Here is a 15,301-nt window from a genome sequence, read left to right as displayed (position 1 = left end):
AGAAATCAACTTTGATCTAGCTAAGCAAAACAAGTGTGAAGCTTATGCCTGTGGTGCTGAGCATGTTGAAAACAGGTTTAGGGCAGGACATGCACAATGTGCAGAACAATAAGTGGACAGACAAAGTGACGGGATGTGACAAATAGTTGCTACGTGGATTTCTCAGCCAGGTATTCAACATCACTTGTACACCGATCCATAATTTTTGTGTGGTTTGCAGAGAGGATACTCAGCAGACAAAATCCGAGCTGCCGTGATGTTAGTTAAACATTATTGGCTATTTATTTAGTCAAAATCCTTTTTTTTTCCTGAGCATTCAACTTCAGATCTGTGCTGTTTCAAATGGTAGTTGTTTTGTACATTGACTCCTAAACTTGTTTTAAATTACCATTTCAGGCTCATCTGGTAACATTACCTTGCAGCTTTTGGTTTTCTGGTTGAACACATGATATGTCCATGTAAAATAGCTGTAACATTAAAAACAGAATGGTGCTCTATTGCTTCTGTGCAGGCTATAGTGCATTTCGGTGCAGTGCAGAAGGGACTGGGGCAGGGCTGAGAGGTGGAACGTGTGTTAGAATTGGACGTGCTGGTGTCGAGACCGAAGGCTGGTCTTCCCCGTCTGACTGGGGATGGAAAGCGGGGAGGGACTGAGGATTCTAGATTGACTCCTGAAATGTTACCATAAAACATTAATCAAGCTCAGCCTGATAAGGTGAGCAGTGCATTGCAATAGCGTCCCATTCTTTCTTGATAGTGACTGTTGGGCCTCTCTGTCCCCTCTGCAATTGATATTTAGTCCATCAGAAACAGCTCCTGCTGCGAGCAGCTATGATTTCTAGTAGGTTTTGCTTGATATCTCCTTTCTCATATGCCAAATTAAATAAAAAGGGAAACCGTACACTTTTTTCCATCATCTGTACTTGGAACTGTAACAGCATCATGGAGGATAAAGCTGTTCTTTGCACAGTATTTCTCAGGTGCTGGAGGCTGCAACTTGCTCCTGTTGCAAGGACGTTCCCCAACTGCAATGCAAAGTGTTGAATATTCATTCCTGTCTGGCTGGTGAGAAGAAGCAGCTATAGCCTAAACCAAGGCAAAGTGACAGTAAAGCTCTGTTTCTAAACCCAAAGTAAGTCTGGAAAACAAACTAACTAACTCCTTCAGAGTAACAGAAGGAGAAGCAAAGAAAAGAGGAGCTGCTTTTTGGGAAATTAAATTGTAAGAAGAGATGTCTGAAAAATTAGGCTTGTCCATGAACATTTCTCCAGAGTCAAAACCTTGCAGAGGAGTGGGTTGGGGAGGGAAGTTATTTCTAAATATGACAGGTGGTGAAACGCAAGGTCCGAGCTGGGATTTATTGAGATGTAGTAAATTTTTGTAGCATGTTATGGATGTAGTCAAGCAGGGAAAAAATCCTTTGTCTTTTTAATTCTAATATTTTTCCCCCCACAGGTATAGCCTTTACAGACCTCCCTGTAAGTACACCTATTTTCAGTATTTTAACTAAGGATGCAAACAGAAGGGAGGGGGAAGAGTGTGGGGGTGTGAATTTTTTTTGTTTGTTTTGTTTTGATACCCTGTTAAAAAATGGTCACACACGGTACTGAATGATGTGGATGCTCCCTTTTCTGAAACTTCATAGTTCTGTGGCTAGGATGTGGGCCACTGACACGCTTCCTCTGATCCCTCACCAGCTCTAAGAATAAGGTGCTCCTTCTCCTGGAATTAAAGCCTGGATTCAGACTCTGTTACAGGTCACTGTCTTCCAAAAGCAGCATTGATTGTGGGGGGTATATGTGTAAAGTCACTGGGTGGCCTCTCGTGTTCTGCCCTCAGAGGGCACAGAAATGCCTGATGATGTTGTTATTCCCAGCCTCTCCTGCTCTCGTCCAAATCTTGCAGCTGTGGAGTCGTTTCAAAGGTGGTGGTTAGGGAAGGCTATCGCTGGGCTCATTGCACAAGCTTTTGACAAGCCTCCTCCCGTGATCAGTACCCAGCATGTGGAATTGCTGGAAGAATATATTTAGCATGCCTTCGGGGTTGATAGTTATTCTTCTGATTCACCAGCACCGATGCTGAGTTCCCCTTGAGTGCGGTGATGCCAGCTGAGTTAATGTAGGCAATAACGTGCAGTCACCTCTTCCCAAAGCACAGCTTTCTCTGTGGCTAGTGGGTCAGGAACAAAAAGAGTGGTTCATTTGGCTAGACTGCTTCTCTTCCTGAAATGAGAGCGGTCTTCATGCTGGAATAGACAGATAATTACTATTTAGCCTCTCATCAGCCAAAAATAGCTATCAAACCAAAACACACACGCAGTTGTTTCGTCCTCCACAGCTGAAGTGTTGCTGTAGCCCTTCACAGTACAGAGTTGGCAGGTTGATATTACCTGTCCTGCTTACTGTAAGTTGCTTCTTTTTAATCCAGGAGCACACAGCAGGCTGATTTATAAATTTAATGTGCACTTGTGCCTAGCATTGAGTCTCTTTTACAGAGAGGGAGTGACAGCTGGGGAAGATGCACGGGAGCAGAACAGGCAGCAGGGCTCTTGCAGCAGCGAGGTCTGGCAGTGCTGCTGAGGCTGAACCCAAAACGCTCCTGAGCCCAGGGCATCCCTCCATCCTGCTGTTCCTTCAAGCTTGTTCGTCTATGTCCTGTGCCAAGATGATTTTGTTTTAATGTTAAACTGGAGGAAGATCTGGTCAGGTTGGTGTGGGGATCAGCTATTCAAATAGCTTACGGCAGTTTCCAGTGGCTAAATGGTATCTCTGTGCCTTTTACTAGCCAGAGTTTGCTGAGTTGTTTTCTGTGGCTTCTGGTTTTTACAGCAGCAGCTAATCTGTGATGCTTTTTCTGGGCCAGAAAGGAGAACAGTGAATGCTCTATAGGCCTCCTACTGTTGGGAATTACCCTCTACAAGATAATTTCTCTTTAAAAAGAGAGGCAAAAGCTTGACTGGTTATTTCACCCCTTGACTGTGGATGCAAGCAATGGCAGGAGACTTCGGCATGTTTCTCTCCGTATTCTAAATGGCTCAACTGCTATGTTGTCAAATTCACCTTAAGGATGCCTGCACCTGACTTCCATCATTCCCACCCTCCTTCTGTAGCATCCTTGCCTTGAATCACTTCCTTCTTCCCTCACTCTTTTAGATGCCTGTGTATTCCGTATCCTGTTCTGGCCTTTTTGGTTCTCTCAGTCCATTGTTTCTTGGCTTCTTTTCCAGACAATTAAGGTTACTGCCCTTTCCTAAAGAAGGGAACCCCAGACCCAAGAGAGACTTTTGATTTAAATATACCAACTATTGCCAGAGAAGCCTTGCAGTAGTAGGGAATGTGAAGTTGATATAACTTGAAAGTGATATTTTGTCATTTATTACAGCATTATGTTCCTGGCAGAAACACCATATGCATTCATTTTAACATAAAGAAGAGAACACATACATCACGTGAAAGATGTAATTTTTTCTTCACCTGCTAAAACCGCAGTCGGAAAATTTAACTGCACATGGGAATGGAGACAGTGGTCTTCCCTGACTCACCCTTTAAGTTCTCTGATTTGAACAGCTGACATCCAATTTTTGGTTCTGCCTCTGTTACATACCCAGTTACTGAAATCCCCCTGGTAGGGGCTGTAATTTGAAAGCTTTTTCTTCCATTATAGCCTGTGTAATGTTGGAGCTCACTGGTGGCACATATCAATGAGAAGGTTGGCCAGTTAAGCCCTGTTGCTTTTCCACCTTTTGAGCTTAAATAATTTCTAGAGTGATTCTGTTGACGTCGCAGTGAGGCTACACAAGGAATTAATTTGACCCTTCGAAGCATTACCAGCCTAGTAATCGTATCCTTGAAGTGCAAGTTGCAAAATTTCCCTTTCAAGTGATGAAGACAATGTTTTGCAGTATTTGCAATAGTAGGAGGTTGAAATGGATACTTGTAATGGAAAACCACAATTTCTTGTGATAATTCGCACACACAGTGAAGCGTAATTGCTTCAGGTTGTTCTGTGTTTCAGTTCCCCCTGCAGACTGTTTACGTTTGTACAAATGTACACGGGTGGAAAAAGAAACCTCACGGGCTGAAGCTAACACAAAAATAACTGCTTGGAAATAGAAGTGAAGATCCCACAGAGGGAGTTTTCCCATCTTTCACCAATTCAAATCAACGCTTAGGCCTACATGTGCCATTTATGCAAGCCCAGGTTTATCCTGCCTGGCAGTTTGCTGAAACTGCTATGTGACAAGAGTAGGAAATGTGAAAAAGCAGAATGTGGAAGTGCTGAGAGCAGGGCCACAAAGTGAGGAGGAGGTTAAAAACCCAAATAAACAAAAAACCAAAGACAAACTGTGGGGTAGGAGCACCTAGCCATTGACATCAGGAGGATGAGGTGGTGAAAAGTCATTGGGAAAGTGTGCCTGAAGAACTTGGCAGGAGAAGCACCCACCTAGTTAGTGGGCTCTAGGATGATGTCTCCCTGTGTCTGGCAGGGTGCTGGGGGTATGTGTACTTGCCTACAGTTGCTGCACAGAGAGGACACATCCTACACGTGAAAAATGGAATTTTAACTCTGAGATGATTTGAGACTAGTTGGGGGTAGGCAGCTTCCCCTCAAAGATGAGCATACCCCAAAGTAGCTGAAAAATAGGTGATATGTTCTAGTTTGGGGTTTTTGTCTTTTAACTTCTCAGTACTCTGGGGATCTGACTCCTGGCTTTGGAGGTCCTTGGGTTCATAACATCAGAATTCTAGTAAGTCTAAAATATGGATTGTGGAGAAGATCTGATCCCTCATTAGAGATATTTCCTTGGTACCTAGGTTTGAAAGAGAGGAGAGACTGCCTTAAAAAAGGACATTTTCCTCGAGTAGCTCCTCCTTTATCGTGCTGCCTTTTTCCTTGCACACCTGTAACATAGCAATTTCCTTGGTGTGAAAATGTGAAAGGAAGAGGTGTGCTGAGTCAGCAGTGATGCAGTCATCCTGATTTCTGATGTCAGTTCCCAGCCTGCATTTACAGATTCATTTTTTTCCTTTGATATTTGAGAGTCCAGAAAGGTACAGTACCAGCCACACACCTCTGAGTAGATCCTCATTATTACTGGAGCTGCCATTACGCCTTTGCTCCTCCACGATGTGGTAATACTGAGAGAGTTCATGTGGGCTAATATGCATGGCTACTTCTTCACCATCTTATTACTGCAACCCACAAAATAATGGAATCGTAGAAGAATTTAGACTGGAAGGAACTTCTGGAGATAATTTAGGCTAACTTCCTGCTCTGTGACCAGCAGCTTTCAAAGCTAGAACAGGTTGCTCAGAACCTTATCCAGTTAAGTTTTGAAAATCTCCAAGGATAGAGATGCTGCAGTCTCTCTGGGAACCTGCTCTAGTCCTTGGTCATCCTCAAAAGAAGAATTTCTTCCATATGTCCCATCAAAACTTCCCTGGTTGCAGCTTGTACCTATTGCCTCTTGTCTTTTCACTGAGCAACTCTGAGAAGAATCTGTTTTCATCTTTTTTATCACCTCCCTTTTGGGAGTGGAAGACTTACAGTTAGATTTTCCTTTTTGTCTTCTCTTCTCCAAGCTAAATAAATCCAGTTCCCTCAGCCTCTCATTGTGTGCCATGCACTCCAGCCCTCTGACCATGTTAGCAGAACTCTGCTGGACCCAAACCCATTTGTGAGTCTCTTCTTGTTCTGGGGACATGGATGTGGAGGGGGGAACTGGGTACAATATTCACACCAGTGAAAGAGAGAGGTAATCACTTCCCACAGCACGCTGTCTCCATTGTTGCTAATGTGATTAGGATTCCACTGATTTACACCTCGTAACAATCTTAATATCTGTAGCAAAAAGTAAAATCCACCACTTCAGTACGTCTCAAGGGGAGATCAATTACATTACCAATGTATTAGGTCTCTGTAATAGAATTTGCTGAATACGTTTTCCAGATAATTGTAGGAAAGCCCATGCCACTTGACATAGAGGAGAGAACCATCCTAGCTTTCTTCAGAATGGTGGTCCAACCACCAGCAGTAGTACTTGCTCATTTGTCCTGGAGCGAGCAGCATGCTCCTCCTGACATCAGATGCAGGTTCAGTCATGAGCCAGACACCACAAACGGGCACCTTCCAGCTTCAGTTTCACTACATGCTTCAGTGCATCTCTGTGCCTTGCCTATTGTCCAGTTTCTAGCTGTAGCAGTCTTCAGTGTGTTAGAGCAAAGTGAAAAAAAAAACCACCAAATAGTTCATGGGTGCCATGAGATTTCTTCTTAAACGCTGCAGGCCATCTGCAGATGCTCTGAAGTAGAGGATTAATGAAGCTTACTTGTGTTGCAAACAGAAAAGTAATTTGTGCTGTAGAAAAGTAACATTACTACGAATGGAACATGCTCTTAAAAATGTGATGTAGAGTGAGAACCAGGCAACCCTGTACCTTTTTTGATGCCCTTTCTCTTTTCTCCACATTTAACTGGTCTCAGGGATTCAATTTGTATCCATATGCTTGTTGTTAAAACAGCCTGCATTCTGTACATAGACTTTGACCATCTGTTTCTAATTATATCATCTTCTCTGGAAGCTGGATTATTAGCTAAATTTTAGAGGTATTATCACAGTGGTAACTTTTTTTTTATTTTCCCCACATTTCAATGGGGAACAATCTATCCAGATGGAATGACATGCTTGTTTTTAAAACGAAAATAAAATTAATCTATGGGTAGTGGAATTTCTTGTGTGGATGGCATGCTGCCTCGGGAACATCAAAGATCTAGCCTCAGAGCTCCACTACCATCCATTCACTTTTGATCGGATGTAAAATACCGATAGCAGCTTCTTGTCAAGGGAGAAGACAATTCAGTGGAAATAGTGGAAAACACTTAGATCTGCTGATTGAGAGTATGCTCCTTTAATTTTATTATTATTTAATTACACAAGTATTGACCTTCTTGTAGAAATTGCAGAACCCTAAGCTGGAAAGTGGACTTGCCATAGTAGGTAGCATTTGTGGCACTGATCACAGATTACTGGGAGATCGAACCTGTTGCTCTGGTTTTATGCGATAAGTTTTGGTAACTGCATGATAAGTCATGAGGCCCCTCGTAAATGTGGCCTCTTGCCCCTTCCCACTCCGTTACACATTTAAATTTAAAGAGCAGCTCTTTTGTCTTACCAAGCCATGTAACTGGAACTCCTAAGAGAAAACTGAGTTTAATACGGGTTTCTTCTTTTTCCTTCACAGTCAAATCTCTACCCTACAGTGGGTCTCCAGACTCCAGGAGAGATAGTCGATGCCAACTTTGGGCAGCAGCCCTTCGTGTTCGACATCGAGGACTACATGAGGGAGTGGCGGGCGAAGATTCAGAGCACCATTAAGCGGTTTCCCATAGGAGACAGACTAGGCGAGTGGCAAGCCATGCTGCAGAAGTAAGTCATTGTTCTGGTGGTCAGCTTCTTTTATTCTGTTGGGCTTTAAATATTTTTAATGCTGATTTATGCTTTCTTATGGCAAAAATCTCTACTCGGTGCATTTTCCTCACATCTAACACACATTGTTTTACCTTCTGTTTTGTTGTTTAATAGTCTTTCCTGAGTAGATTGCTGCTGCTTAAAACTTAAAAGATATAAGAGAAATTTTCAGCCAGTGACTGCAAGAAAGCTTGTAATAATGGAAGAACATCCACATTGAGATGATGCACTGGGGGAAGGGGAGTGGAGAGGAGACCATAAAAACTCTATTATAGGAGAAAAGCCAGGACATAAACCAGCTGAATTTAGAAATGTAAGAGCAAGAAATAGCCTAAGCTTCCAAACACAACCAAACTGAAAACACAATTATGGCACTTTGTAAATTTCTGAATACTGAATGCATTTCTGGTGATCCCATTGCAAAAAGGACTGAGTGAAACTTGAGAACAATTGACAAGAGTTGTCAGAGGTCAGGAGTATCTTCTGCTTGAAGAAAGACAAAGTTGACTAAGGCACCACAGCTTGGAAAAGGGTAATTAAGGGAAGCAGACAGGAGTTGTCTGTCAGTCATGGGGTGCATCAAGCACGGCATCGCTAGTCGGTCAAGGGAAGGGATTGTCCCGCTCTACTCTGCGCTGGTGCGGCCTCACCTCGAGTCCTGTGTGCAGTTCCGGGCTCCACAGTACAAAAAGGACGTGAAACTGTTGGAGAGTGTCCAGAGGAGGGCTACAAAGATGGTGAAGGGGAAGACATATGAGGAGTGGCTGAGGTCACTCAGTCTGTTCAGCCTGGACAAGAGGAGGCTGAGGGGAGACCTTATCACGGCCTACAGCTTCTTCACGAGGGGGAGTGGAGGGGCGGGTGCCAATCTGTTCTCTTCAGTGACCAGCGATAGGACCCGAGGGAATGGAGTCAAGCTGCAACAGGGAAGGTTCAGGCTGGACATCAGGAAGAGGTTCTTCACTGAGAGGGTGGTCATGCACTGGAACAGGCTCCCCAGGAACGTAGTCACGGCACCGAGCCTGTGGGAGTTTAAGAAGAATTTGAACTGTGCTCTCAGTCATATGGTCTGAATTTTTGGGTAGACTTATATGGTGCCAGGAATTGCACTCAATGATCCTTGTGGGTCCCTTCCATGGAGATTCTATGATTCGTGTGTGCCATGGAGAGTGTAGCTAGGAACTGATTATTCATGGTTTCTCAAAACACAGAATTAGAAAACAAGTACCTTCTAGCTTACAAATAAACTAATATTTTTTTTCACAAAGTGCACGGTGAAACTGGGACTTGCAGATGCACAAAATTGTGGTGGTTTAAACGTAAGTGGATTTTAAAAGATACAGATTTAAAGATTCATGCCAATTTATGGAGGCCAATTCCATAGTTAAATTTTAACCCTCAAATCTCTGACTATATCTTGTCTCTGATTACACATTGAATTATTTGCCTGTGTGTTCAATGCAGCAGAAATCAGGTAGGTTGTTATGGGGGGATGCTTCATAGTGAGGGACTTGGCAGAAGCTGTGTCTGGGATTGAAGTGTCTGTCAAAGAAGCACTGGAAGAAATAGGTGAGAGGAAGAGGAGAAAGTCTTTGGGACAAGATATTTGCTGAGAGTCCTAGTAAATGGTCTTGAGAAGAAAATAGATGAGCTTGTAGATATGGAATGAAGTTTTTCTCCAGCGTGCCTTGTTTCTAGAGAAGGGGAATATGGTGCATACAGTACCGTGTTTCAGAAGAGATTCAGGGAGCAGTGGGTGAGAGAACCTCAGTGTCTGGCTTAGACAAATCCATAGGAACACTACCGAAGGGTAGGTGTAATGGATGCATGGAGAAATAGGATGCGGATTCTGTGAAGAGGAGCCAGCAAGGCATGTGGATATGTTTCTCAGGCTGCTGTCTTTGTCTTGGAAGTCCAAAAGGCTTTTGAGAAGTTCCCTTGGTAAGGCAGGGAGCCTAAGCAGTTAGAGGCTATAAGCAGACCTCCCAATGTGGATTCTGAATTGTTTGAAAGAGGGGGTGAGTGGGTGAGTGATTCTCAGCGTGGGAGACGGTGGCTGTAGCGTTGTGCTCGGAGGTGTGCTGGTAGTGTCTGTGCTGTTGAGAGTGTTCAGAAATGGCATGGAAGAAGGGATCCTCCAGCAATGAGACCTTTGGATTATGAGGAATCATTGCACTGAAATATTAGTTCATTTTTTGGTTGTGAGCAGGAAAAAAACAACAACTACGTTGTTAGGGGAAAAATCAAGGGCAAAAATAATTCTGTCACTGTGTGAATATATGGTGTACCCTTAACTAGAACACTGTGTGATGTTCTGATTCTGTGGTCCCCAAAGGTATTTAGCAGAAGTGAGAAAAGCATGGGGGAAAAAAAAAAAAAGAGGCAGGATGTACAAAAGTTAGGGGGAGGTGTAAGGCAAGGAACAAATACACAGACCCCCAGCACTGAAAAATATGACTGTGAGGGGTAAGGCAGAGCTGTAAAAAAGTGTCTTGAATAGCCTGGAGAGAGTGATGAAGGAACAAGTGTTCATTTATTTTCTCAGCTGCAAGAATTAAAGGGTATCAAGTGAAGTTAACCAGGTGATGCATTTAGGAAAAACAGAGGAGGTTTTTTTTTTTCCCCATACTCTCTGCCTCAAGATACAGTGAAAACTGCCTGGATTCAAAAAGTGACCGGAAATATGAGAAAGAAAAATCTTCCGGGGCTATGATGTAGAGAGATACCACCTCTAGGACAAGAAGTATCTGAAAAATCATTGGAAGCTGGACAGGTCTGGGGGAAAGGTGCCTTGTTCCTTTTATTCTAGATATTTGCTTTTACCAATTGGGTGGTACAAGGATTGGGCTAACTGGATGTTTGGTTTGACCCAGCAGTGTTGTGCTCAGAGACTTAACAACTGGCATTGACTTCAGCATTAATTTTCACTCTGATGTTGAATTGTTGAATTTATGGGGTTGAATGATTGTTGAATTTATGGGGTCTTTTCATTCTCTGCAAACATCTTGTCAAGCTGTGGAAAGACTTCAGGATCTGCTTTTGGAAAGCTTGCTTAGCAGCCAAAGAGATGGAAGAAGCTCACTGATAATGAAATGCAAATACTTCGTTCTCAGTGCTCAAAAGACAGCTTATTCAGAAAAAAAGCGTATGCCCTGCATCTTTGAGCATACAAGCATCTGCAGTGGGTGAGAGCATTGGTCCATTGAGCCTATTTTATGAATACATTAATAGCACAGGTTCCTGTGGTACTTATGTGCTTTTTCCTTTCCCTGTAAAAAGTGTCCATTTTTTGCCACCTCATTATTTAATTGAATATTTATGTGTGTTGGACTACATGGTAGCCATTTCTTTAGGAAGCTTTGCTGAAGGACTCTGTAATATCTTTGGACAACCTTTGGAAAAGGCTGAGGTACTGAATGTCTTTTTTGCCTCAGTCTTTACTAGAAAGACTAACTTTCAGAAATCCCAGGTCCCAAAAGCTGGGAGAAAGGCTGGAGCAAGAAAGATACATCCCTAGAGGAAGAGGATCAGGTCAGGGAATACTTAATCAGACTGGACAATCATAAGTCCATGGGCCATAATGGGATGCACCCGCGAGTGCTGTAGGTGCTGGCAGATGTCATTGTGAGGCCACTCTCAATAACTTTGAATGTGGAGACTGGGAGTAGTGTCCAAAGGCTGTAGGAAAGCAAATGTCACCCTTATCTTCAAGAAGGGCAAGAAGGAGGACCCAGGGAACTACAGGCCAGTCAGCCTCCCGTGAAAAGGTGGTGGAGCAGCTAATCCCAAAAGCCATTTCCAGGTACATGAAGGACAAGAAAATCATCAGAAGTAGTCAGCATCACTTAACCAAGGGGAAGTCACGCTTGGCCAGCTTCAGAAGCTTCTGTGATGGAATGACTGCCCTGGTAGATGAGGGGAGAGCAGTGGATATTCTCTGCCTGGACTTCAGTAAGGCCTTTGACACCGTCTCCCATCAGATCCTCATTAGACAAGCTGCTGCTGTCTTCATGTGTGATGGTGGGCAGACAGCAAGGTGGGTTGAAGACTGGCTGAATGGCTGGGCCCAGAAGGTGGTGATCAGTGACGCAAAGTCTAGCTGGAAGGCAGTACGTAGGGGTCAATACTGGGTCCAGTCCTGTTCGACATCTTCCTTCCTTAATGCTCTGGATAATGGGCAGAGCGTACCCTCAGCAGTCTGCTCTGTGTAAGTCAGGAGATAAAAGTGTGTGAATGTGTAGAATTCATAAGGGGATTCAACTACCAATTATATAATTGCTGGCTGGATAGGAAATAACAGAAATTCAGGACCAAAAGGTTTTTTTGAGGTCTACTTGTAAGCTGTCAAGCCTCTCTGAAGCTGGGATTTTCTGGCTGTATCATATGTCACTAGGAGATGTCACTGTCAGTTATACAGTACAGAGCTCTTATAAATGACCCTTAGGCAGCAGTACATAAATAAATAAATGCTGTGTATGCATTGGGAGTCTTTTTTTTTTCAAGTGAATTTAGAGTCTCCATAGTGTTTGCTGAGGACTGGGTGCCTATCTTGTAAGTTTAGTATCTGGACCCAGAAATATGGTTATATCGTAACTGAGCTAAGTTTGATCACTGAAATTGCAATTTCTGTTGTAATTTGTCTGATTTGTGTGTAAAATTGTCTGATTATTTTTTTTTCTGCAGTATGATTACTGTGTGTTACCAATGCCTTTTCATCTATTTTTATTTTCTAGTATGGTTTCTTCGTATTTGGTTCATCATGGGTACTGTTCAACAGCAACTGCCTTTGCCAGAGTCACAGACACCACAATCCAGGAAGAACAGACCTCAATAAAGAATAGACAAAGTAAGTCTTTTGGGTAGTTGCTCCCAAAACACGGCATACTGGCTATCGTATCCTCCAGACTGCAGTGCTATTATCGCAGGACATTTAAAAGTGAAAGCTGTTGCTCACAGAGGAATGAAATACTGTTGAAGTAGAAAGTGATTCCACGACAGTACAAAGCTGCCCACAGCAGGCTGCTGGCTTGGTTTTGCTGCCTGTGGGTCAGCAGAACTCAGGCACCACTGCTCTGAGCACTTTCCCCATCATCACTGTGTCACTTCCCACCTTTTGCTGTTTTTGCCTGAAGAACTGGTGCTGTTGTTTCCTTTGCCCGTCTGCTCTGAAAAATGGCCTACGTGCCTGTCAGTGTTAAAGAGACTGGGTCGTCTGATGAACTTGGTTAGTTTTCCTCAGTACTGTTGAAAATGAATACCTGAATATACCCTGTCCTGATTAGAAGAGGTGAGGTGACTCTCAGCTTTGAGTCCAGCAGTTTCACACATCGGGGACAGAAGGTGCTTTCTTGGAGGTAGGACCAAACTGGTGGAGAGTAGATCTTGTTACCTAAGGCCTTAACTGAGCAGAAGTCACTGTGCATTGGAGATTCCTTTGGATATGGGTTCTTCAATGCAGTCTGTTGCAGCCTGGGCAGTTTTATTAGCATGGTTATAGGGACCAGGCATATCAGTCTATTTTGACTATAACTCCCAGAGTTACAGAGTCTTCCAGTCCCTTTGCACATTTTGTATTCAGGTAAATTCAGAACATTGGAACAGGCTTCCTAGAGAGGTGGCTGATGCCCAGTGCCTGTCAGTGGGTGGTTCATCTCTCAGTTTGTAGGGCTGTAAGCGCTCTTGGTTTCTGCAGAATAAGACTTGCAGCTTTCTCTTGCTGTACTTCTATTTTTTAGCCATTCTATTCACAGGCTCAGACCGCAGTGTCACAGAATATTGGCGTGTGTTCTGCATTCTCCTGCCTGTTGAATGCAAGCTAAGCCCTGACCTATGCATTTCCTTTCCCTTTGTGAACTGTTTCTCATGTGACAGTTATGCATCAGGTGCATCATGCCCCTTTGTAGTTCTCCCTCCATACATTACATGTGCTTAGCCAGCATTCAGGTTGGTTTGGGTACTCAGCTTCATACCCAGAATCAATGGTAGCTGCTGCTGCTGCTCATCAGTGCCTTTGCATGGGTAGTGCTGATGGGCAGTATGTTTTCCAGGTCATGCGTCATGCAGCCCTCACCCCAGCCGGGGTTCATGCTGGTTTGTGTTTAAATGGCCAGGTCTCACAGGAGATGCGTGAGACAGTGCAGTCTGGTTTGTCTGAGGACAGGTGGCAAGGCAGACAGGAGGGAAGGAATACAGAGCTCTGCAGTTGGGGCTCAAATAAAAGGTGTGAGGAAGACACAGTCTGGAAAACAAAAAGAGGAGAAAAAAAAGGCAGAGACATCTGTGAAAGCTGCCAAGCAAGGCAATAAGAGCAACAAAAAGTAGCAAGACATGAAAAATGATGTGTAAATAAGTAGAAGAAACAGAATGAAATGAAGGAGACTGTGCAACACATGTTGGTGTGAGAACCACATCTTTGGTTTTAGCTTTCAGCTAGGATAAGAAGCAAATAGATGCTGAAAAATGGGAGCCAAGACTGCTTCTTTCAAATTGTTATTGGGGATTACTAATGAGCATTGCTGGATTATGCTTTCAACTGCTCATGATTTGCAAAAATCTCAGTCTGTTGCTGTTAGTGCCTCTGCTTGCAGAACACCTCACAGGCATTGATAACCTCCTCTCTTGTTTGTAAGGAGACCCAAAAAAGCAGAGGGAAGTACAATGCGTTCTTAGTTTTAAGTACATTTAGAATAAAATGCAAACCTCTGTGAATTAGTAGGTTCCCTGAGTATCCTGGGATGGGATCAGCGAGCATCTTAAGTCTTGTACTTGTGTTTTCTGACCCACTGAAGGAACATACGTGGGATACAAACACACAGGGATAATACATGGCTTCTGCCTTGTGTCTTTGCACCTCTTAGAAGTGTACAGCTTGCTGAGCTGTGTCTAGTTTAGCCAAAACCTGATTGCTGGAGCTAGCTTCTGGGTGCCATGTCCTCATTGCAGGCCCAGGTCAGTTGCAGGAAGCCCATTTTGATGGTATTGTTACTTTTACTTGGAGGTAGGGATAGTAAGGAAGCAGTACTATGCTGTGGCTTAAGCCACCCACTAAGAATAGTTTGCTTGTCTGGAGGTCAGCCATACAGCAATTTTCCAAGCGTGAACCAGACAGAGGTTGTAATGTGGGGGTGACCTAGGGGTTTCCCCTCTGAAACTGTCATTTCCCCAGCAGCCTCCTTGCTCCCGTCCAGCTGTTGTGTCCTGCTGTCTTTTCCATTGCTGCTAAAGGACTCCATAGCTCCATGACTAAAGGACTAAAGTCACAGAGCACCCCACCCCAGCACACCCAGTTCATCTTTCAGATGCTCCAGGTGTTTCTGAGCTACTAACAGATATTCTCCCTCATTTTCACAGACTTTTCCTCATCCTAATCCATAATGAATAAAATGTGGTCCCCAATTCTCCCTAGCCCTTGCGCAAGGTGGTAGTGGGGAGCTGTGTGGCATATGTGAGACTTCACTCTGAAACTCTTCTGGCCATTCTTGTTGGCCTGTCCTGTGTGTCAATAGGTCTCCTTTTGCTTTCAGGAATACAGAAGCTAGTATTAGCAGGCAGAGTGGGAGAGGCTATAGAAGCCACCCAGCAGCTCTATCCTGGCCTCCTAGAACATAACCCCAACCTGCTCTTCATGTTAAAGTAAGTATGAATAGCTTTATACTCCCTAATTCTGAAATGTGAAGCTGAAGGAGATAAGAAAGAGGCTGCCCAGCCATCCAGTCAGGCTGCACACCTTGGTCCGAATTCTAACTGTTTGAGGTCCCTTTGGGAGCAGGTGGGAGAGGACTTAGCACATAGCCCTTTTGTTGCTCCTCAGGTCCAGTATGGCTTTGCCTCATGA

The 15,301-nt window shown here is 43.8% G+C and overlaps 1 protein-coding gene across 5 annotated transcripts in view; it reads left to right on the top strand.

Moving 5' to 3' along the window:
• RANBP10 (RAN binding protein 10) overlaps window positions 1-15,301 on the top strand; it is a 76,806-nt gene that overhangs the window by 53,305 nt on the left and 8,200 nt on the right. For all 5 annotated transcript variants that reach the window (XM_040571349.1, XM_040571346.1, XM_040571345.1 and 2 more), the window contains exons 5-8: window positions 1,456-1,478; window positions 7,241-7,425; window positions 12,201-12,313; window positions 14,991-15,099. In XM_040571349.1, the coding sequence (XP_040427283.1) occupies window positions 1,456-1,478; window positions 7,241-7,425; window positions 12,201-12,313; window positions 14,991-15,099 (430 nt within the window). The remainder of the gene's footprint in view (window positions 1-1,455; window positions 1,479-7,240; window positions 7,426-12,200; window positions 12,314-14,990; window positions 15,100-15,301) is intronic.

This window comes from Cygnus olor, chromosome 12 (assembly GCF_009769625.2).
Source record: "Cygnus olor isolate bCygOlo1 chromosome 12, bCygOlo1.pri.v2, whole genome shotgun sequence".
In the NCBI taxonomy this organism is placed as follows: Eukaryota; Metazoa; Chordata; class Aves; order Anseriformes; family Anatidae; genus Cygnus; species Cygnus olor.
The sequence above is the reverse complement of the archived record's forward strand: the minus strand, read 5'-3'. Positions and strand labels throughout refer to the sequence as shown.